This window comes from Phasianus colchicus, chromosome Z (assembly GCF_987193195.1).
Source record: "Phasianus colchicus chromosome Z, bPhaCol1.hap1.1, whole genome shotgun sequence".
NCBI lineage: Eukaryota > Metazoa > Chordata > Aves > Galliformes > Phasianidae > Phasianus > Phasianus colchicus.
The window spans coordinates 1-24,320 of record NC_143476.1 but is presented as its reverse complement, the minus strand read 5'-3'; the positions used below and the strand labels follow the sequence as shown (position 1 = coordinate 24,320).

The 24,320-nt window shown below is 48.7% G+C and overlaps 2 protein-coding genes across 2 annotated transcripts in view; both read left to right on the top strand.

Annotated features, from left to right (window-relative positions):
* The window catches only part of ACO1 (aconitase 1), a 36,504-nt gene extending 32,883 nt beyond the window's left edge, over positions 1-3,621 (top strand). Inside the window, exons 18-21 of the mRNA XM_031610581.2 lie at positions 175-322; positions 730-852; positions 1,869-2,054; positions 2,872-3,621. Coding sequence (XP_031466441.1) covers positions 175-322; positions 730-852; positions 1,869-2,054; positions 2,872-2,985 — 571 coding nt within the window. The 3' untranslated portion in view covers positions 2,986-3,621. The remainder of the gene's footprint in view (positions 1-174; positions 323-729; positions 853-1,868; positions 2,055-2,871) is intronic.
* A 13,907-nt stretch (positions 3,622-17,528) lies between these two features.
* LOC116241672 (maestro heat-like repeat-containing protein family member 2B) lies at positions 17,529-24,313 on the top strand (the record flags this gene model as incomplete). Its single annotated transcript, XM_090130901.1, has 20 exons — positions 17,529-17,608; positions 17,878-17,999; positions 18,157-18,279; positions 18,414-18,579; positions 18,715-18,813; positions 18,972-19,123; positions 19,482-19,625; positions 20,159-20,251; positions 20,534-20,603; positions 20,719-20,832; positions 20,918-20,991; positions 21,310-21,429; positions 21,557-21,664; positions 21,854-22,013; positions 22,121-22,161; positions 22,398-22,539; positions 23,012-23,064; positions 23,397-23,504; positions 23,808-23,933; positions 24,115-24,313. Coding segments are annotated over exons 1-20 (2,239 nt in total), but the record flags the coding sequence as incomplete, so codon positions are not given.
* Positions 24,314-24,320: the final 7 nt, after the last annotated feature.

Here is a 24,320-nt window from a genome sequence, read left to right as displayed (position 1 = left end):
CTATTCTTTTTTCTTCTATTTTTTTTCTTTTCCTGTTCTTTTTTTCTTCTTTAAATAACCATAGAAACACCAGAGAACTGGGTGCTACTGCCATGATGGGAGCGATCCACAGCTGCTTCAGGGCCACTAGCTAATGACTGTATTTAAACCAACAGTCCTGTTTTTCATTAATAGCTTGACTCCTCGAGAGTTCAATTCCTATGGTTCTCGCAGAGGGAATGATGCTGTCATGGCCAGAGGAACATTTGCAAACATTCGTCTGGTGAATAAATTTATTGATAAACAGGGACCTCAAACTGTCCATTTCCCTTCAGGAGAAACAGTAAGTATACATGCTGCTTTAAAATGAGGTTCCTTGGCAGTAGATTGGATTAGCACTAGCTCTCCTTCTTACAGGTTGCGTCATTTATTTCAGCACCTTTTAAGTAAAACTAAAGAGGAAACTGAAGATTCATTGACTCAGGGCAGCAGGTCACACATAACTGCATAAGGTGGTGCTCTCAGGCTTACCAGTGGAGAGCAGAACCATTGTAGTAGTGAGAATGGAAAGTGTGGGCTGTGGTAGAAATGTGTTCAGGCTAGGAATCACAAAGTGCTGTGTAACTTAACGTGGAGCTTGGCATAAAGTGTGGGCTTCAGCTCTTAATGTGAAAACACAATTTTCTTATTTCCACAGAAGTGTATTTCCACCCCCAATAGTATATAAAGTGTTTGATATTTTCATTGCAGCTGGATGTGTTCGATGCTGCAGAAAGATACAAGCAGGCTGGCCATCCATTGATTGTGCTTGCTGGGAAGGAATATGGTGCAGGAAGCTCAAGAGACTGGGCAGCCAAAGGGCCGTTCCTCTTGGTAAGTAACTCAAGTAAAGTAGGAGGAGGAGAATACTTAGAAGTTCACTCACTTTTTCAGGATGAGTAGCTTACAGCATTATCGTAGGTAGCTTATTCTCATTCTGGATATCAGAAGCTATTCTGAAGTACAATCTGAATCCAAGAGCCACAGTACATTTGCAAATATATTCAAATATTCATAGAGCCCATTTAGGCAGGAATGCATGACTGAGCTTCAGCTAGCTTTCTATACACCAGCAAGGCCATTTTCTTTAGTCTTGCATCATACAGCCCAATAAGCCTTGGGTCTGCTTCAGACTGCTTTCTTCAGCTTGCTTATCAGAGAAGATATAAAGTGCATTAAGTGAAGTATTAGTGAACTTGATATTTAGCATTGCTTCACCATGCAGGTCAGGAATTCCTATCAATATTGTTATTGGATCATGGTGTAAATCCAGGTACAGTGGAACATCTGTCTTGTTCTGTATCCTGTCCTACATTATTCAGCAGCCTTTTCAAGGTGATTCAAGTTTTCTTGGTAAGCAGTTTTTGAATGCAAAAGTTGTGTGCATTTTTAAGCAACGAATTAAGAGGGTTAGTGTTTAGGATTTCATTTGCCTGAGTTTTTAAAATTACTATTGCAATGGTGAATTTTGTGTAAACTGTATTTGCACGTAGGCATGTAAAGATCAGTAAAATGTACATCTGGAACATCTAGGGTAGGAGAACACTGAAGTAGCAAAAATTACAAAAATTACTATTGGTACTCTACGTGTAACACAAAGAAGTCTACAGAAAACACACAGGAAAATTACACAGAATTCCCAGAAAAGTGCGTGTACTTTTTTGGCAATCTTTCTTTTTAAGATGTTTAAAAGTTGACATATAATCAAGTTATTGTGGACAGTCCACTGAGTAGCAGTACCTACTGACTAGTGACAGTCAGTAAATGAAAGGTTACCAGTTTTATTCCTGTGAGAACAGAAGGTCTATCCTGAGCCATCTGGATAAGCATACCCATTGTGTACTTCCCAGGGCGTCAAGGCTGTGCTTGCTGAAAGCTATGAGAGGATTCATCGGAGCAACCTTGTAGGGATGGGAGTGATTCCTCTGCAATATTTACCTGGGGAGGATGCAAGGACTTTAGGACTCAGTGGAAGAGAACGTTACACAATTATAATTCCTGAGAATCTAAAACCACAGATGAATATCGAGATCAAGGTATGAAATGCCTAAGGGCTGCTACTTGAATCAACTGTCTCTACAAACAGTGTTTTTTCCAGTAATCTCTCTTTTCAGGAAGGCAAAAGAATTGAGGGCAGGGTATTGGACTAGATGATCTTTTGATGTCCCTTCCAATCCCTGACATTCTGTTATTCCAAGGAAGCAGTAATTCTCCCATCGTTGAAAGCAATGATGGGAGATAAAAGCAGCATTCTTAAACAGCTTCATTCATCACAAAGCAGTCCTGTATTGTGGAGTAGCCTACAAATGCTGTCTATGTACTCCCAATTAACATCCTGAAATTGGGAAAGCGTAGATCCCAGCGAATTCATCAGTTTATTATAAAGTCACTGATGAAAATAGCTTTCAGCAAAACTGAGGTAGTTTGATTCACTTCCTGCTCCTGTCTTTCTTCTTCCCATACAGAGCTCTAGTGAATGCTAATGCAATTAGCGTTGCTGTTGTACCTAAGCAAGGAGAATGACTACACAGAAAAACATTGATAGTTAGTATGACCACTTGATTGAGTGGTCAGCTTACGTGCCACTAGGCTTGTATCAACCTTAAATCTGTTAAGAGACAGTAAGTGCGGTGCAAGGAGTCTCCATATTCTGCTTATTATGGCTTGTTTCAAGCCAACTTACTCTGAAGATGTTGGCTGTGGTCTGGTGTGGCCCCTTGTCTTAAAAAGAAGTACTGATGTCTACTTGCTGTTCATTTGAGCTATTAAGATTAGAAAACTATCATAACAGCCTGTATTTTACTATCATGCGATAAGTTCTGCTGCTTGAACAATTCTCTTTGACCTCAACAGCTGGATACTGGGAAAACCTTTCATGCCATCATGAGGTTTGACACGGACGTGGAACTCACTTACTTCCACAATGGAGGCATTCTGAACTACATGATTCGTAAAATGGCATCATAATCAAAAATACTGGGCACAGCCTCGCAGGTACAGGCCTGCTTTTGGTGAGCACGACAAAACTAATCAGTAATAATGAAGTTAGAAGAACGAACCGTAAACTGAACAGTGGTTTCTTGGATTTTTGTTCTTTTAAACAGGCCTTTTGAAAGGCTTGCTGACCATGCTGAATGATTCTGTGTATCAGGAAACTTGTCACTTTTGCCCATTAAAGAAAACAACTTTTTTTTAGTTTTGAATGGCAACTGAAAATTGTAGTTGGATTTGATTTACTTTACGTGGTGCAAAAGTCATTAAAATGCTGACAGAATCTGTGGAACTATTGAAGATCATATGCTGGTTTTTATGTATTTGGTCCATTTCCTTTGACTGCTAAGTTCAGTTCTGTGTTATATTTAGTGGTCCAAAAACTAACTGACAGCATACGTTTAATTTTTATTCCTTCCTGATTATCTGATATTGACTTCCTTTCTTATCCAGCTGACCAGATTCTGAATCTAATATTGAAATTAATCATCTAGCTGTTTATTAATTCAAAAGAAATGTGAGCTCTGTTACTTTAAAATCTAAGCCTTTGTGGAAAGGTGGACCTATGGGGATAATATTTCTAATGGATAAAATTAAACTTATTTTCAAGGAGTTCAGTGTGTTGTTTCATGTTATCCTAGGTACTAAGATACAGAAGAAAGCTTCAACTTTATTTTCTCATTGTCTGTATTGGAGCAGGACCCCACCAATCGTATCCTGTCATATTTTAATTCTCACTTGTTTCTTTGAATAATCCACATGAGACAGGATGGCAACGAAAACTGTCCAACGCTAGCAGTCTTCTGTAGCTCAGCATGATACTGCTGATTTAATTCCTTCCCCTGTTCTGTGTCCTCAAGAAAATAATTTACCACACTCCCAAGATCTACATCAGCAAGTTTATGACAGTGAGCAACCAGTAATAGTAATACAGTCACTGAAGCCATACCCATGTACAGTGATAACAAATACCTTCTTACTCAGAGATAAACAAGGTGATAACACTAACCCTTATTCCTAACTGTACGTAGAGCAACTGCCAAAACCATTAACAGTGGAGAAATTCTTTCAGAGTAATCTCTTAATACTTATATTTTCAGTGCACTTCGCACCCGCTCTGTTGGGCTGGAGTGCAGTGTAATTAGTTTTGAAAGAAATCAAAGGACTGGAGGAAGGGACAGAGATTACACTGTACCTGCAACAGCCTGCTGATGACAGCAGCACTGCTGAGGCTGCACCTGAGGTACTAATCTCTCTAGTTATGGGACTCCCTGAGAGAAAGAAAAGCTGGGTCTGTTCAGCTTACGGAAGGCTCAGGGCCAGCTCAGCCACCCGTGTGTACAAATAGCCAAAGGGACAGCACACAGAAGATGGATGCAGGCTCCTATCGGTGCAGCAGCAGGACTGGAAGCAATGGGCACACATTAAAACAGGAGGTTCTGACTGGAGATCAAGAAACACTTTCTCACCGAAGGTGACTGCGCACATTCACAGGTTGCCCTGAGGAGTTCTGGGTGCTCCATCTTTGGTGGCATCCAGAAGGCTGGGCATCTTGCTGCAGGTAGGAGGCTCTGCCTGAGCAGAGACTTTGGACAAGATGACCTCCAGAGATTCTTTCTAACCTCTGCCATTCTGTGAAACATCTTGAGAGCTGTTAATGTGGTCATCATCTTCAGCACTGTTTGGTAAGAAATACACAGCTTTTGGTTCAAACTCTGAAAAAATAAATCATCTGACAGGCCAGTCTTCTTCAAAGTCTTTGTTCCCAATATTGGTGAAGGGGAGGCATTATCATATTGGAAACCATCCTTTCTTTCATGTTTCTTTTTGGAAGCAGCTGTATGAACAAATTTAATGGGTTAAAAACAATGCCCAGAAGAAAGAAATTGTAGGACTGGATTGCTGACTTCCTGTAGATAGTGCATACAGCTTTCATAATAAAGGAAGGGAGCAGGACACAACACACACCCGTGCTTAGAAAGTTTTTAATTCTTAATGCCATACGACTGTTTAAAAGAGGGCTGGAGATCTCACTGACTAGGATCTAGATAGTTTAAGTAACTTTTGGACTTTGAGTTTATTGTTCAAGGTGCTTTTTCCTTCAGAGTTGAGTAAGGTCATAATTCTTCTACATGCATACATTGCTGCACTATTATTGGGGGCTGGACGTGCTGACCTGTTGAAGTCTCTTCCAACTCCTGTAGGTCTGTGATGGACGATGAAAAGTAATCTGTCTGTCGTCGTGGTTCCAGAAACACTGAAGATTAAGTGCTTTGAAGTGTACAGGTTTAATGGTTTCCCACTTACCTTTAAAACAACTTCTGTTTTTCTTAGCAAAGGCTGGGAAGGAGGTGGGGAGAAGGGATTTGAACACTGATATTTAGACTCAAATCTGATTCTGTGTGAGCTCTGACAGGAGACCTGCAGAATTCATATCAGTATCTCAAGTGATATCAAATACCAGCACGTGAGGACAACAGGATAACAGTGTAAATACTAATCACCATTCAGATTAAGCCTTCAGCCATCTTACAGGGCACTGCCTTTTCTCCCATGGGGCTAGTGGAGGTGAGTTAAGGCAACTTGAGCAAAGTGACAGACCTGCAATGATGGAAGAAAGCAGTGCTGTCAATGCTGTCACTGCCATACAGAAATGCCTCCCCCAGGCATCCTGAAGCCATGCCCTTTGTTGGCTGAACCGTGCCACCTTTCTTAAAGGTGGATTCAAAAAGATGCTCTTTCTTATGTAACTTAGTTGGACATTTCCCTCCACTCGTTGCTGTACCACGATGTTTACATCATTAAGAATATCCCAGTGTTCCGCATCAGAACATCACCAGTGGACCAGTGGGAGTTAACGAGTCAATGTTGTGGTTCCCCTTATTGCCTTCTGTGGACTCTTTGAGCATCCTGATGGGATACCTCCTTTGGTAAATGTAAAAGGAGAACTGGTTTCAACGGATGGAGAGAAGGCCGAGGTACTGAATGAGTTCTTTGCCTCGGTCTTCACCGTCAGCCAGGACTCCTTCTGTCCCTGAGCCCTGCATCCCTACACCTCTGGGTGGGGACTGGGGTGGTAAATCCCCCCCCGCTGTGAGGGCAGAGCAGGTCCGAGACCGCCTGATGAGACTGAATGTGTACAAGTCTATGGGGCCGGATGGCGTGCATCCCAGGGTTCTGAAGGAGCTGGCTGAGGTGGTTGCCGAGCCGCTCTCCATCATATTTGAGAAGTCGTGGCTGTCTGGTGTAGTCCCGGATGACTGGAGGAAGGGTCACGTCACTCCCATTTACAAGAAAGGGAGCAAGGAGGACCCCAAGAACTACAGGCTGGTGAGTCTCACCTTTGTGCCTGGGAAGATCATGGAACAGATCATCCTGGATGACATGCTTGATCACATGAGGAAAGGGCGTGTGACGGAATCGAGTGCACCCTCAGCAATTTGCTGACGACACCAAGCTGAGTGGTGTGGTTGACACGGTTGAAGGACGGGATGCCATTCAGAGGGACCTCGAGAGGCTGGAAAGGTGGGCTGGGTGAACCTGATGAGGTTCAACACGGCAAAGTGCAGAGTTTTGCACTTGGGCCGGAGGAATCCCAGGCATCCCTACAGACTGGAAGGAGCCGTCCTTGAGAGCAGCCCTGTGGAGAAGGACCTGGGGGTCTTGGTAGATGAAAAACTTAACATGAGCCAGCAGTGTGCCCTTGTGGCTCGGAAGGCAAATGGGATCCTGGGCTCCATCAGCAGAGGGGTGGCCAGCAGGGACAGGGAGGTGATTGTTCCCCTCTACTCTGCTCTTGTGAGGCCCCATCTGGAGTACTGCGTCCAGGTCTGGAGCCCCCAGTACAAGAAAGACAGGGAGCTGTTGGAGAGGGTCCAGAGGAGGGCCACAAAGATGATCAGGGGACTGGAGCACCTCCCCTATGAGGACAGGCTGAGGGAGCTGGGCTTGTTCAGCCTGGAGAAAAGAAGGCTGCGGGGTGACCTCATTGCAGCCTTCAGTACCTAAAGGGAGCCTACAAACAGGAGGGAAATCAACTCTTTGAAAGGGTGAGTGACAGCAGGACAAGGGGAAATGGTTTTAAGCTGAGGGAAGGGAGATTTAGGTTGGACGTCAGGGGGAAATTCTTTACGGAGAGAGTGGTGAGGTGCTGGAACAGCTGCCCAGGGAGGTTGTGGATGCCCCGTCCCTGGAGGTGTTCAAGGCCAGATTGGATGGGGCCCTGGGCAGCCTGGTCTAGCATTAGGTGGGATGGTTGGTGGCCCTGCGTGTGGCAGGGGGGTTGGAGATTCATCATCCTTGAGGTCCCTTCCAACCCTGGCAATTCTGTGATTCTGGGGGGGGTGGCAGCGGGGTGGAGCTGCAGACGGGACCCGGAGCGGCTGCCTCTCCACGTCCAGCCCGGCTCAGCCGTGTCGGCTGTTCTCTTGTCGCTCTCGTTTGATTTAGTTAAGGGGAGCCTAAATTTCATCTTAGGTGAAGATGAAACTTTTGCAAAATGGCAAACAAAAAGTGAAACACAGAAGTAAGCGCAAAGCAAACACAACCACATTCAGCTGTTCTCATACTGCAGGCTGTTACACTTCTAGAATTAGAAACAGAACCACGAGGCAGAAGGAGAAACAGCCAGTGATTATCTCACACAACACTTTCCTCAAAATTACTCATTCTCCCTGCTTTATCTTCAATCCTACATTTCTACACTTGCAAATTTGCCAGCAGTTAACATAGAAAATGGCACAGAATACAGTCACAGCTAAAACTCAGTCATTATTAGAGGAATGGCTACCAAAACAAACAAACAAACAAAACAAAACAGAACAAAATGTATGTTGAATACAGCTAGCAAACCCTATTCAACGATGACAAAACACTAACAGCCCAGGGGAAATTCTGCTCAGAAATAGTGGTGAGGCATTGGCACAGGCTGCCAGGGAGGTGGTGCAGCCACAGTCCTGGGGGTGTTCAGGAAACGTGGAGATGTGGCACTGAGGGATGTGGTTTAGTGGGCATGGTGGAGATGAGACAATGGCTGGACCAGATGATCTTAGAGGTCTTTCCAACAGCTTCAGAAAACCTGTTAGTGTACTAGAATGAGCTTTTTAGGCACGCTTTTTCCTTCCTAATAGAATTACAGCTCTTTCCCCACATAGAAAGCTTCCCAGCTGCCATTTTTCAGGGCTGTGAGTATGGTCTCCATTGCCCTGACAACACCCTGGCCATCAGCCACTCCCATGAGGGCTGCCTGGTGCTGTGGGGTCGCTTTACTTTCTTGGTGTTTGCCTGGCAAAGGAAACCCCTAAAAGTCCCTTACACCTCCAGATCAGCTGCTCTGTCCTGGCATGTATGTCCTGTGATGTCCTGTGATGTATGCCCTCCTGCCCACATAAGCAATCAGGGAAGGCAGTCAGGCTTGTCAAATATGATGTGCTCTTAGTAAAACCTTGCTGAGTGCAGTTCCTGAGTGCATTCTTGTCCTTTGCATCTCTGAAGAAGTGTTATAATCAAGTGCAAGCTGTGATGCTCCTATTGTCTGACTGACAAGCTTATAGCCTACAGCGTTTGATTCCTGATTTGATGGCCTCTCACTGTTTTAATTGTGTTCAAATGTATTTCTCTAAATGCAAATCTGATGGCAGCAGCATTTATGGAGCAGTTTATTAGGAAGATACAAACCAGGCATATAATGGAAAGGGAGATGGATTGAAGAAAGTATTTGAGATCTACCTGCAAGAGAAGGAGCAACAGACACAAAGCCCTGAGTCACTTGACATAATGACAGATTACCAATGGCTGCTCAGCTTGCCACGAGCTACACTTTGTGCTTATTGTTTAGTTTTTCAGCACATGAATGGCTGTTTACCTGCAGTCCTTCACAAAGAAGGAATCTGAAAAACTCTTCCTGTGGTTGTCAAGGATCTGCAATGATAACTGGGTTCCAAGGTATTTCTAAGCCAACTTCAGAGTCACGTCTGTGTGGTTTCTGCCTGCTTTAAGGGAGTGCATAGCTTTGAGTGCAAACTTATCTTGTGGAAACATCATTTGGAGACAGGAGAATATGTTACTCCTAAATAAGTGAAATGAAGAAACGTCAGGCTCAGGCCATGATCTCTGCAGATAAAGGGAACATTCACAGCTAGTGGAGGTGTTGTGTAAATCAAGCTTAGTATGACTATGAGGTTAACTACAGGAACTGTACAAATACTGCAGAGAAATATCTGAAAATTCAGGTGGAATATTGGCTATTGGAAATATTGGATGAGAAAGTTTAAAAGCTAAAGAAAAATACTAAGCATTTAAAGAAAGAAATCAAATGATGGAAGGCAGGGAAGAGAAGTTCTGGAGGTGACAAAGAATTTATATAACCAGCCTTTTACCCCTCATAGTCTGCAACTTCTGCTTCTTGTGCATTAAGTTAGAATGTGCCACGTGTCATCTCATACTTTCCCAAGGCTGCCCCACATCCCATATGAATAAAAAGCGAGGTGTGAGGAATACCCCAAAGTTCTCCATTCTTGGTGAACTGGGAGAGGACAAATCTGTGCTTTGTAGGAGATTTTGCCTGAGGGCGCAAAGCAGTCATCACAACAGAACACATCTCAGTGTAGGAGTAATGAGAAGCAGTTTCTGCTCTGAAGCCAGAAATGCTGTGGGAGGCTGTGGAAAGAAGGCTAATTGTCCTGCTCCAGCATCAGAGCCAACAGTTTTATCTACGTGCAATTGGGAACAAGGAGCTGAGAAGAGTTCAGCCAACTAAAACATACCTTTGCATCTTCAGATTTTCTCATTAGCAATCCTCTAAAAAAATGCATATGATGAACCTTTCTGCAAGGAAGAAGACAAGGCAGTGGAAAAGATGTGCCTCTATGGAGGTGCATCATTGGCTGCACTTTGAATGTTGTTCTTCCCATCTCAAAAGCCATCGAGAAGGATGTGAGTGGGTTCAGAGGAGGACTCTAGGGATGATCAGATTGTGGAACAACTTTCATACGAAAAACAGTAAATAACCAAGGGCAATTCAGGCCAGAAAGCAGACAACCAAGAGTATGACTGGCAGAGTTTAACAGGGAACCACTGATCTCTGATTCTTCCATTGTAAGACCAGAGGACATGGAATTGCACCAGCAAAGAAAAGTTTCAGAGCAAAGGAACAAAGGCATGCAATGCACAGCTCAGCTGTAGAACACTCTCACAGGAGATGATGGAAGGTACAGTTTTACATAGGTTCCCAAATCCCTTCATGCTTTCTGGCACTGGCCACAACTCCTGCATCTCTGTGACCCTGATGAAATTTGGTTGCATTGCTACCCTTTTTGCTCACATCTAGCAAATAGCATTCTTCAAAACACCTCTGTTCCGTAGTCACTGAGGTTTGTGTGACTGTACTCACTTCCATCAGTTTATAATATTTGATTCTAGTTGTCATTTTGGTCAGGAATGGCACATGCTGAGAGGTTCTTTTGGATGGCTGGTGATAATTCATTGTTGTTAAGGACCAACAAAAAGTTTTATATTTAGCCTTACAGTCAAGACAGATTTAATTCTTACCGTGCACTATTTTGGGATAACTGTAGCATTAGATTCCTATTAAAACTGAGGGTTGTGTGAGAACCTCTGCATTTCGTTTTGCCTTAATCTAACCAGAGGCATCCCCAAATCTGGCCATCCCTTCCACTCTCACACACAGGATGTGATAGCTGCCTGCAGAGCTGTGAGGTTAACCAAGGATAATGCAAAGCATGTGCAAAGAACTAAGAGGAATACAGCCTGTCCACAAGAGCACCAAGGTATAAACCAAAATTACAGGGAAGCAGGACCAAGTGTGTGAATCTCGCCTACCAGCACTGCCTGTGGGGGGCAAAGAGGGGATCTGCCCATTGGCTGCTCCCAGGGTCAGAGCTGTTCTCCTACTTGCCTGCAAAGCTACCTTCCCTCATCTTCCCCCCATCCTTATCCATGTTCATACTATTTGCTGTTCCACAGGTGAAGCTGGAGTCACTCCAGTGATTACATGGCTTTGTTCTGACTGGTGTAAACTTTCCTCACATGGCTTTAAAAGGTAGTGGTTAAAAACATTTGGTGTGCATGCTCAGTGAGAGGCTGTCACCCCTTGGAGGCTGGTAGCTTTCGGGATGGAGATGTGTTTTGATGTTATAATGAGCAGAATTCCCCAAAGGCATTTTGTAAAAAAGGTGAGTCTTCGGCTCCGAGAGAGGCAGGGAAGCACTTTGGCACCACCAGGTCCTCATCCCAGCATCCTTATTCTGTTTGTACGTCCTGATGTTGCTGACTCCTCAAGTTGCCCGGGGAGCTGCAACAGATCACAGAACTCTGATGCAGTCCCTGCTCTGCTGCACCCTCCATGCCACCTGGTGGCACACAGGCTGCGCTCTGCTTCTGTACCCTTATGAACAGCCTGCACCTTCATTTCCAGTGAGCAAAGCTCAGTGAATTAAAGTCTCCCTTCTTTGAGCCAATTCTGCACTAACAGCATGAATTGAACGCCTGCTGTTACCTTGCATCAGAGCACCAGCCCATCTATTAGCTTCACTCACGTTCTGACAGGTGCGATAAAAAGCAATCACAGTGCAACAAACCCTCCTGCATTGCGTGTGTTTTCTAGGTACTGGTCAATAGTGGCAGCATCTGGTTCAGCTTCTCAGTTACACCTGAAAGATGGAAACATTTATGTTCAGATATAGAACATCTGATCTGTTTACATCCTTTTTTTGTTTCAGGTCAGATGGGTTACTCTGCCAATTCCTGCAAAAGAAGAAAGAATTATTGATGGGGAGCAGAGTGCTTTTGCAGGCCCTTTCTTGGCTGCCCTTAATGTCCAAAACATATTTTCAATAATAGACCTTTAGAGCATTACTTTAGGCATGAATTGAAGCAGTGGATTTCAGAAGACACACATTTCCAGTCACAAGCCAGATAAGTGTCTGTGTTTTGTGATTACAGAACTCTGCCAAATGCAGAACAATGCTTTTACCAGGTGTGTTACTCCTCCATCCACATTTTAACCATGTAAGCCAATGTTAGTGTTTTTGGTTTGTTTGTTTGTTGTTGTTTTTTCCCCTATTTTATAGCACTCTGGAGACATCCACGACAGTGAAATCATTAAAACATAAAAAATGCAGAATGTCAGCAAATAACCACAACACTTCTTTGTAATTCTTCTGGTTTCTTTTCTTTCCCAGAAGCTTCAGAATACTGATTTCTGTGTGACAGAGTTATCCTCCTACCATTTCAGCCTCTACATCATTTGTTTGCCAAACAGAAAACAAGAATTCCTAATTGCTGGTTGGAATCCTTTTTCTCCCAAAGGTTTGACAAAGATTGTAAATGGCACACATGCAAATTTAAAACATCTGCAATTATTCACTTTCTTTTTTTTTTCCTTTGCATAACATCTTTTCCTATGTTCTGACATCATGTATTACTTTCTAGAGTAGTATCATTCTTCCTACCTTGCTAATCTTTCCTTATGTGACTGAGTTATCAGGTCCTGCTGCTCCACCTCCAGAGCTTTCTATAAAGGAGCTCTGTGAACAGTTCTACAAATCGAGTCCTAAACAGAGATCTGCAGACTGTGTCACAAAGTATGTGATGAAAGCATCTCTAAATGCACTCTTTGAACACATACTGCTTCAGCACAACCAAATGAGCATCAGAATATTGCCTGTGAGAGCTGCTGCTACTCAGATACATATATATATAATATATGAGGGCTGCTCCAAAAGTAACGCCTCCTATTTTCTGATGTAGGCCCATGATATCAGAGGTGACTGTTGGTGGTACGGCAGCAGAGGCTGAACCTTCCTACAAATACTCCATTACGTTTTGTTGTCGTGCCAGCAGATGGCAGCAGAGCTGCAGTTTCCATCGAAATCAACAGCAGGCATTACTTTTGGAGCGACCTACATCGGAGTGTCCAAGTATCCGTATGCACTTGTGTACAGCAGTGAAAAAGTCATGGAAAAAGCCCCCTGCAAGGAATGCAGGGAGCATTGCCTTTGCCAACCCCTGAACAAAAGACTGCAGTGTTTTTCTCAGTAATGTCCCAGACGTTTCCAATGGGAGAGAAGGAATCTGTGGGACTGACGGTGGGAAATTCAGCTTTCTCATTTGGCACAAACCTTTTCCTGCAGAAATTTTAAAGTAAATTTCACTGCCGGAAAGATGTGGAGATCATCAACACTGCGTTGCCTCTTGCTCCCAAAACATGCTGACATGACTAAAAGGTCACAGCACTTCTATGGTACATTGCTTCATCAACACACTCACATTCACACTCTATTATAAAATGAAAGAAGTTTGTGTCATGGTTCTCCAGAGTGCAGAATTCTGTACTTAGCTGCTAAAAATGAGTGTCTCACAGCTGAACCTTGGCAGAAATCCATCAGGGGAAGAAGGGCCTTGAGGCTCTGCAGCAATGAGGAGGTCTGAGTTCCTCTCCAGTGCTGTTTTCTAAGCCAGAGTCCAAACCAAGAGAGCTTGCAGCACTGGAGAATGAGCTACAAACGGCCATTTGAAGCATCTCTTCAAGCACTTCTCATCTGCCCAGAACAGAAGGCCACAATCAGTGTTAATTCTTTTTCTGTCTGCCTTGGTATGCAGCAAAGACACTTGGCTTTGGCTTTTAATGTGTCACAGTGATTTTCCAATAAGAAGACAAAGGAAGAAGAAGTATAAAGGCTCCTTGTGCTGCTGGTATGTAAATCACCCAAGCAATCACAAGTGAAGATGAGAATGGTGAAAGCTCACTGCTGATGTACCGAAATCTTCATGTGCTGTATCAAACCTGCAAGGAATGCAATGGACAAATGACAAGCTCACGTCTCTCTTCTGACAAGGTTTTGGCTGCAGTGACAGCCTTCTTTCTGAGTCAAATCTTACCATCCTCCCAGCAACAAGCTCTACCTGCTGAATGGCATATTGCTGGGAGCATCCTTCCACAATCCAGTAATGGTCGGAACAGAACTGTGAGCTTGATTTCTTGGAAAATCAGGCTGTGTCTGAATGTATTCCAGCACAGAGCAGGAGAAGAGACGGCACTGAGCAGCATGGCAGCAGGTAAACAAGGCATCGTGTGCACTTTAGAAAGTAGAGCTTTCCTGTGACGGACAAGGGAGCAAGATGGGGGAAGATGGAGAGAATCAAAGACTGCGGCCCTTGGTGGGAAGGGAAAAGCTAACTTCAGTGTGGGACACAAGAAATAAGGACAATCGACATCACTCTGTGGACATTTGAAAGCCCTTCCTCCAGAGCCGCTTGCCTCCAGAAGAGAGTGCTCAGGAGTGTTTACTGGAGAAGATCTGCCTGTGACTAAATAGCTCCAGCTCGGTCTGGGAAAGCTGGGAATGATACCTTCGTGTCCTGTGAAAACAGGATGCAGGTGGGCATCCCTGCTCCCTCTTATCTGCTGGCAAGGCCCAGAAGATGGGAACCAAGGAGTTTCTGCTGAGATCCCAGAGCCAGAATCTGCCACTGCAAGGAGAGCTGACTCGACCACTGTGGATTTGAGCTGTCACTCCAAAGACAGCTGACTCGACCACTTGGAAAGCACTGAAAAGGGGCCATCATCGCCATGGTCACTGTTGCAGTCGTTGTCAACAGAACAGCAACACCCAACGACCCACCCCTACTGAAGATCAGTGGCTGAACTACGAACCGAGCTGGGGAGGTAAGGAGTTGCCTGGGCTTTTGAATACATGCACCCCCTCCTCCCTTGGTGTAGGTCTTTCATTGCATTGAAAAATGAGTGACAGCATCGCCAGCATGAAAAGTGGAGATGTCTTATTTGTGTGATGTGTGATAGAAAGCTGCAGCCACAGCATGAATCACCTCTGGTGATGCCCGCTGATCCTGAGAGAACGACTGCTGTAGTTAGGGGGCTTCCAGAGTCGTTAAAACCTATAGGTATACAAAACTCCTCGCTGTTGGAAAGTGCCTAAGTTTTGGTGAGAGATGTGTGTGTCTCTGGGATTACCTCTGCTGGTTTGTACTGAGGGCTCTCATGTAACACTGGTGTCACCACTCCTGAAGAGTCACCGGGTGGCAAACTGAGTGACTCTGATTGTTGTCTGAAATTGAAGGATGATGGAGGAGTTGCTAAACAAATCGCCCACGGTGAAACGTCTCCTATTTTGTGTGCTGCTGCAGCTCTGATGTTTGTTCCTCGTATGATTTACTCAGTTTCTGCAAGGCCTCGTATCCTCCGTGTGCTTTGTAAGCACTTGTACTGATGGAGGAGTCCAACAGATCAGGGCAACATTTGTAGCCAAGCCCAAGAAACCTTTTACAATATATCTGACCCGGCCGACAGATGGAAAGATTCCGTAGCTCTGCAGCACAGCACATGCTGAATGGAGGAAGAGGAAACCTGTGTTCTGCAATTCGTACTTCATGCCCAGTGCCTGTAAGATCAACACTGCAGAAGGGTGAGATAGGAACAAAGGTGGCTGTCAAATATTCAGAGCTGTTCAGTTTGCCTTCCAGCGTTTCAGGCTCTTCTGTCCTGTAAGGGCAAGAGGATGCACACGTCGGAGAGCGTTCCCAGCCCTGGCACAGCCCAGAGATCACTTTACTGCGTTCATTCCGTGGTATCCAGGGAACAGTCTGTCTGTGTGGAGTAGGTAGATTTAATTTCCCAAAATAAAACCTCACAGGTTCAGGTGTGGGAAGAAATAAAGTGGCATTTCTGATTGATGTCTCTCTGAAAATATTTATGAAGAGCCGTAACTGTGGCTGGTATATGAAGTACAGAACTTAGAGAGCTATTTATCTTTCCCCTCTTCTGGAGCATTAACAAGATGTCCTTTCATGGGCTGTGAGTTGGCTGTCGCAGCTCCACACCAACATCAATCACATTCCTGCAGAGAAAGCTTTGGGGCTGGGTTCAGCTGGACATTTACATCACCTTGTACCATGATGTGTTGTTCTGATGAGCCTCTGGGAATTACACGTTTCCAACTGGACCAGGTCAAGGCTTCCTAAAGATACAGCTCCCCTCTTCCAAACAGACAAAATGATAAGACCAAGTAATGAAAGGCAGTGCAGTGGAGTTTCCAATTCTGTTAAGCAGACTCCTTTATTTCACTGTATCCATTTGCCTATACAGCAGTGCAGCCTATGGAGCCTGTGAGATGTTTAGCTATCCAGAGATAGGATGAGCTGAACTCCTCTTTGGGCTGCAGTTGTTTTGGTTACATCTATGCAGACCATAATGGGGGCTTAGCTCACATAGAGCCACATTGCAAGCCAAAGCCCACCCAAAATGTTCAGTGTTGTCTTTCAGAACTGGGTTGGGAGCTCACACAGAGGTGTCAGGTCTGACGTGCAGTTTGAAAGAACCCATATCACATAGGAACAGCAGCCATTCCAGAAAGGTGAGATGCTTTTAGAGATGCTGTTCTGCATCATTCAGCCATTGGTTTTATGGCTTTGCATACCTGTCTTCAGAGACATGCATTCTGCTTTCAAACTCTGTGCTGACTGTGCAGCTCTGGCAGCACATCTCCGTGAAGTAGATGCGGCTCTTCAGTTACTCAGCACAGAATAAATACGTGCCTTATATTTGGCAGCATTTTCTTCACAAATACCTTCCTGCTGAAGCATGCCTGATTTTTCATAGTTTTTCTTCTTGCTCATGTAACACTTTGAGCCTGTTCCTGCCTTATTTGTTTGGTGTTTTCCTTCACTTTATGTATGTTGCAGCCATTTGTTTTGTAACGAGTAACAGGAGCACGTTTCTAAAAGCACTCATAAGATGTGTTCATTTCATTTTATTTGTTATAAACATTTATCCTTGGAATGTGTTTGGGTTTTGTGCCAATCTGACTGTAGCTGTTTACTTAGCACGGCGCATTTCATTCCAGTAAGAACCACTCTGTAACAAGATGAACTCATTTTGCAGAGTGAGTGTGCAATTATGGATTCTTTTCAAAAGTAGTGAAAATCCCTTCACTCTTAGAAAAGTTATTAAACTATGTTGATTGCTGACATTCTATGCGTCAAATGTAATTGAGCTATGCACATTTATTGTTTCAGAGCATCTGAATGGACAGAAAATTATTGTAATCATCCAGGAGTATGTTTTAGTTTCTACAGTGAGACAGGGAATTTCTACAGTAACCGTGGTATCCATTAGGATAGTGCTAATGTGCTGGTGCACCAGTATTGCTAAACTGCTGGTGTTTGGTAACCAAGGGCTCCTTCTGAGACCTAAATCTTAGAATTAAGCCCTCGTGAAGTACTTTACCAGTTCAGGTCCTATTTATTAAGCCAGTAAAATGTCTTTATTACAACTTCATGGAAGGAATTCCGCATGGAACCGGAACCCCAGAGCCGAGTGCATCACAGAAGATGCTGCGTTTGGGGGCCTGCAGGGCTGCCCTGCGTGCTGCCTGGTCCCCAGCCATTCCCTGTGAGGTGACACTGCGCTGTGATGTCACAGTGGTACCTCGTGCGCCCTCGTGGCAGCGGTGGGAGCGGTGGCTCAGTCCGCTTGTGGGACCCGCAGGAAGCGGAACCAGAGAGAGCGTTGCGTCTACCTGGAGATTTCCTGCTGTCATGGAGCGGCTGAGAGCCCTTCGAGGTGAGTCCCTCCACCTCTCCGCACGCCGTGACGCCGCCCGAGCGCACGTGTGCCTCCAGAGTCAGTTCAGGCCGCGCCGGCAGCACCGTCCTCGCTCTGCTGAGCGCAGCTGCCCGCCGTGGTTTCCCCGGCACCCCAGCAAGGGGAAAGCTCCCTCCCCCGTCCCCGCCAACCGTGGGGCTGGAGGAGCGTTCCTCCCAGAGCCGGCCGGATGCTCGGCCCTGGCTCCGAGCGACACCGGCGGCAGCTGCTCCGCTCTTTGCTTCCAGGTCTCTTTGCCTGTGTGGGCTGCGTGCCCAGACGTACGCGTCGCAGGGAGAGAAGCAGGGTGCCGAGCCCTGTCCCTGTCTCCGCTGTGACTGTGCTGCAACAGCGCCTGCAAGACCGGGAGGTGAGCTGGGGACGTCCGGCCGTGAATCCTTGCCGTGGCGCAGTGCCGTGGTCCTGTGGGTGCCGGGCCGCGGCACCACACCGGCACGGTGATGGGTGGCAGTGGGTGGCTCCCCGAGAGCAAGGGCAAAGCAAAGCATGACTGGTCCTGTCCCCAGGGTGATCGAGCACAGGTGTACCGCGAGCTGGAGGGCGCCCTGTGGGAAGACGACAGCCGCCCGCCGTGCGGAGTGGTGAACCGGCTGCTGGCAGAGGTGTCCCGGGACCTGACGGCAGCCCAGGTGAGGGGTTACAGCCAAAGGCAAAGGGAGCCGCTGCCCGTGCTGGTGTTGTGCTGGTGGACGGCGGTGGCTCAGCCCTTCCCAGGGTCTCAGGCAGTCTCCTGGACGGTGTGTCACCAGTGACTCCTTTTCAGGGTGTCAGGGACAACGTGAGGACGGCTGCCAGCAACGTCCTGGTGGCTCTGGCCCGGATGCATTTCAGCTTGGTGATGGCTGAGCTCCAGGGCCAGCTGAAGGCCATCGGGGAGAGACCCAAGGATTTCGTGCTCATCACCCTCAGCAAACTGTTCGGCATCTACGGTAGAGTGCTCTCAGCCACCCTACACCTATGACAACGGGGGAAAGGGGTCTTTCCTCTCTGGGGGATGCAGGGCTTCGCCCCCTCCTCTGTTGCTGCCAGGGCTCTGACTGTGGACCTCTCCTTCTCCTCTGCAGCTCCACAGTGCATCCCCTTCACGTGGCTGATGCTGGCTGGCCTGCGCAGTGTGGTGGGCCAGGTGAGGAGCGGCCGGACCCTGCGCCTCGCTTGTGCTGGTGAGTGCCGGACCAGAGCAGGGGGTCTCAGGACAGCCCTTGCATCCTGCCCTGCAGACTCTCACAGGCTCCCTTTTCTCTTGTTGGTTTGGTTTTGTTTGTTTTTTCTTTTAAAATTAATTCTTCGTTTATTTTGTTGTTTCATTTTGTTTTCTCAGTTGTGAAACAATGGTCAGAAGGAGTCCGGGTTCACTTCTGCTCTGGAAAGCAATGCCCCCGGCCTGTCGTGCAGAAAGAACAAATCTACGAGAATCTGCACCTGCTCTTCTTCTCCGTGCTGACAAACTGGCAGGACTGCAAGGAGGAAGAGGTGAGCACTGCTGCATTCCCAGCCCAGGATGGCAGCAGGGACCTCCGTGTCAGCAGCTCTGTCTGTGCCCAGTGGGCTGAGAGCAGAGGGGTGATGAGAGGGAGTGGGCTGGCTCTGCAAAGGGCCCCAAACTGCGCTCGGGGCTGCATCTCCGTGCCAGGAAGCAGCTGCATATCACAGCACTGTGGCAGGGAGTGCTGGGGACGAGGGTGTGGGGAGAATCTCCCTGCTGTCCAGAGCGAGCTCATCTCCTGCTGGGCAAGGGGGTATGGGGAAGGGGAAGGAAAAGAGAAAGCCCTCTCTGTCGGAAGGGCAGACCTTCAGTCTTTGATGCCGGGCCTCTGCCATTCCTCTCCAGGACAAGCAGGCCGTCTTCGGGGCTGTGACTGCCATGATGGCTGTCCTCCTGCAAGAGGAGCTGCACCGAGAGCACGTCTGGGAGCAGCTCCTCTGGCTCGTGCGCCCGTATCAGGAGGTCCAAGACATCTGCAGAGTGACCAAGGTGAGATGTTGTGCAGGGCTCAGCGTGGATGTGGGGCCCATGCAAATGCCACGAGGGGTCAGGGGGATGCGGGGAGGAGGTGGGGGACCCTTGGAGAAAGAAGGAACAGGTGATCAAGGGAGGTCTGAGGCTTCCTGAGCTCTTCCGTCAAGGGAAGAACAATGGGGACAGGAACCAGGAGGGAGCCAGGAGTCAGTGGGGCCCATCTTCTGGGGATGGGAAGCTTCACAACCACCACCGTGGGGCTCTGAGTGCCTGAGGAGCTCTGTGCTAACAACCAGGCAGACCACGTTTAGTTGCATCTGATGAGGGAGAAGAGGGATGCTGGGTGGGAAATGCTTGCAAACGATGCCAACAGGGCTCGGTTGAAAGCAGAGAGACTTTGGGTGCTGCTGAGAGTTGGGGGACAAACAAGAATGCCAAACAGTGTGCAGGAGCTTCCCCCAGTGGAGAAACCATTGGAAAACAGTTTCTCCGCTCCCAAGTGGCTAGATGTGGCTGCAGCGCTTTTTTCCTCTCCTGGTCTCTTACAGAGCCTCACTATCTTCCTGGAGGCCTTAGAGGGAGTTCAGACCATCATCCCCAAGGACAAGTTTCTGGCCATTACCAGTGCCATGTTCTACCAGGTAAGGGGAGCCTATCCTTGCACCCACAGCAGTTTCCCTCTTGTCCAAGTCTCAGGAGGACTGCAGAGCTCTGAGCCTCTGACAGGTGCTCAGCTGTAGCTCCTGCATGCCTGAGGCTCCTCCAGAGCCATGCGTGTACCCCCAGGGATGCTGTGGGGCAGGCCGGGTTTTGTCTGCATGTCCTCTCCCTGAGAGTGCCAAGGGAGACGAGAGCTGGCAGCACAGTTTCTTTCTTGTCCTCAGTGCTGATGCGATTTTCTAAAACGGACCTTGTTCCCACAGCTCTCTGATGACACCAGGCAGCACAGCGAGGCTGATAGCACAGAGCTGACCCGCTGCATCCTGCTGCAGGGTAAGGAGAGGAGCTTTGGCAATGCTTGGCAGTGCCCTGGCCAAAACCTTTCTCGCCAACCTCAGGAATGGGCATGTGTTTCTTGCTAACACAGCACGGGATTTTCTCTCTGCAGCCCGGATCTGCCCAGAGGAAGCAGTCCTGTTTCTGCGGTTGCAGCTGGGCGATGAGAGGGAGGCTGGACGCGTGGCAGCCCTGGGTCTGCTCAGTGCTCTAGCTTGCTCTGATGGTCAGTACCATGGGTCGCTATTTCCAGGGATCCCTTTTGCCATCAGGGTTGTGTCTCCATGCATGCTTCTGCACATCTCTTGCAGAGCCTGTGATGACAGAAAAGCTGCCCCAGGTCGCAGAGGCTTTGCAGTGCGTGTGCAGCGACCCCAGGATCCAGGTGAGCTGCTTTGGGAAAAGAAAGCTCTGTCGGAGTGGTGACGGGCAGGGCTGGGGTGACTAGACAGGTGCTGGGGCATTGACCACAGGGTTGCGATGGCTCCTGTGGGGAGAGCAGGCAGAGTGGAGCAGGCAGGTCCCTGTGCTGCACTTGGAAGGCGCACCGCCTGGTGCTACGGCCTCGCCCTCACCTCAAGAGCCAAGGCTTGTCCTCTGCTCTCACTGTCTCTGCTCGTGCCCAAAGGGCTGTCCCAATGAGCACGTAGCTTCCCTTTGCCTTCTGACCTGGAAAATCAAACCCATAACTGACCCCTGGCAGGTGAGGAAGGCCATTCTGCGTTTCATCGGGGACCTGCTCAGCACCGATGCCCAGAGCTGCTCATCCTGGGACGTAGTGGGGCATATCTTCAATGAGTTCAGCCGCAGCACGGGAAGAAGGGTAAGGACAGGGGGCTGCATCTTCTTTTGGAAGGCCTTTGCTGCTCAAAGGCTGGCACAGAAGCACCAGTGGGACCACACCTGAGCCAGCTGAGAGTAACTGGTGTTTCAACAACAATGTTGTGCAGGCAGCTGGAGTCCTTTCTGCCCAGGAGGCCCAGGAAGAAGGAGCTCTGCAAGAGCAGTGCATGAGCATCCTGGGATCGCTGGATTTCTCAGTGAGAGGGATGACCAAAGTAAGTCACACTCTGCCCTGCTGCCACTCCTCGCCTTCGCACCACGTGTTCCTTGTCCCATTGCAACACCCCAGGTCTCTCCTCCAGCGTGCTCTGAAGCACACAAAACTCAGGGAAATTCACAGAGTCCTCTTCATCTCTGAGCGGAGGCAGGAATGCTGACACGCTCAACTGCTTCGTTCCCTACAGCTCCTGTGGCCACGGCTGCTGCTCTATGTAGTTCCAGCTCAGTACACGGGCATGCTGATCCCGATCTCCCGCTGCATCCAAAGCCTGGCTGAGAGAGAGGACCTGGCAGCGCGGGAGGTAGGAGAGCTGGATCCACACTTCCTCAGCTCCGTGTTTCAAGGTAGGAGCAGAAACTCCCCCAGGGAGCTCTGCTGACCCGTATTAGCACCCAGAAGGGACAGCGGAGGGACATGTGGCAGGGCACTCAGCACACCTTTCTCCCCGCAGGCCCCCTGCTGACTCCCCAGACGCTGCTGGTGCGCCTGTTGGTGAGTAGATGCTCCAGGGGCCGGTGTCACAAGCCCCGAGGAGGAAGCAGCATGGCCGAGAGCGCCAGTGTCCACCTGAGCCCCGGGGCTGCCATTCTCTTCCCAGGCTCGCAGCACCATGGGAAAAGTTGTTGGTTGCTCCTTGCCCGCCAGGGCAGAGCCAAGCTGCTTCCCTCCTGGGAGAAGCCGCTGCTCTTGCTGCAGAAGTGACCCTGCTTCTCCTTGCTCTCGCTCAGGTGGTGGCAGGGAGCCCTTTTGCCGGCAGCGAACTCCAAGCTGCTGCCTTGCTGCTCATGCGAAACCTCCACAGCAGGATCCACAGAGCTGTGGGGGCCATGTGGGCAGCTGAGATCCCCCTGCTGCTGCAGTGCCTTGAAGGTAAAGTGCTGGTGGAGAGGGGGAGGCGGAAGAAGGGAAGGGAAGGGGAGGGGAGGGGAGGGGAGGGGACGGGTGGGTAAGGAAAGGGAAGGGAAGGGAGGGGAAGGGAAAGGAAGGGAAGGGAAGGGAAGGGAGGGGTGGGGAAGGGAAGGGAGGGATGAAAATACAACCTGTGGCCCACTGCTTGCTCTACTGCAGTTCCCATTTCAGGGATACGGCACTGAGGCCCAGGGACCTTTCCCCCTGGAGTCTACCCATTCCAGGAGATGGATGGGCCCTTCACCTCCCCTCAGGCAGCAGTCCTGGAGCAGTTCTGTGTTCCTACTGGGAAAGTGTTTGTGGGGAGGGACAGGTCATTGTGGAGGGGGCGCAGGTCCCAGCTTTGCCCAGTGCCCAGGCCAAACCAGGTTTGCGGCAGCTCTTTTGTGGCTTGATCCCAAGCAAAGGTCTTTTGCTTCCTATTGCTGTGCAGGGAAATCGGAGAGCTTCCCGGACACTGCAGAGTGGGAGCACCATCTACTAAAGGTACAGCATTGCCAGGAGGCGTGGTGCAGAGCAGTGCTTGCCTGCCTAAAGGTGACCTGCTCTCATATGAGCCCCCGCAGGACAGGAACAACCTCTAAAATGCTGCTGCAGAGCGGCCGCATGCCTTTGCAGCACTGCCTCTTCCCATTCGTCCCAAGCCCAAGGCGGCTCTTAGGAGAAGAGCTGCAGGTGGCTTTAATGGAGGGGATGCTGGGGGCAGCTGAGAGAGGGCCTGTTCTTCCAGACACCTCTCCCCAGAAGGCTGCAGCAACTTGGAAATGGGGGAAGAGGCAAAGGGCAAGGGAACATTGGCTTCTTCTGTTCTCCAACAGTTCCTGAGGGCTTCTCTGGAGACGATGGAGGATGACGCCTGGACAAAGGGCCTGAGCTGTGAGCTGAGCCGCTGGCTGGGCAGCTCTGCCAGCAGCTCTGCAGAAAAGGTGGGTTTTCCCCCGGGCTCTACCCAGCGGTGCAGCTGCAGGTGTCCAACTGGGGCTGGGGCTGCGGCTGGTGCTCTGCCCACTCGTCCCGCTCATGCTGCTTCCCCAGCCCATGTCCCCCAGAGGGCCTTTCCCTGCAAGCTGCCCGGGGACCGGCTAAAGCTCGGCCTGCGGCTGCTCTCAGCGACTCCCAGGGAGCGTGGGTGCTCCCTTCCCACCTGGTCCTCTGCCAACAGGTCAGGCTGCTGCTACGTCTCAGATTCTGACTTTCTTTTCCGTCCCTTCCCTTCCCTTCCCATGCAGCCTTTCCTGTACAAGGCACTGGGGACAGTGCTGGGAGCCTGTAAGGCAGTCCTCCACATTCACGTCCAAGAGAAGCTGCTGCAACATCTGACGGAAGCAAACGCGGAGGAGCCCTCTGAGGCCCAGGTGAGCTCTCCTCTCCTGCAGCTTCTGTGAGCGTCCCCAGTCTGTCTTCTAGCCCTGCTCCGGACCTTTCTGATCTCCTCACTGCTGCCGTTTCCCTCAGGCGAGGACTGGCCCAGCCACTGTGCTTGGCTGCACCAGTAAGGTCACGCCTGCGCCAACTGCCCCTTGTTCTTTTGTGCAGGGAATGATCTCTCTTGTCAGCCATGCTGCTGAGGGCAACTTCCACCCAGTCCTGGACACACTCATCATGTTTTCGTCCAGGCTGTGCAAGGGCCGGAATGGAAGGATTGCCAGGAGCAAGAAGGTAAAGCGTTACGGGTTTCCACCTTGGCTTTCTTCTGCCTTATTTTCACAGCAGCTCCTGCCTTGGGAGCCCAGCTGCACTGT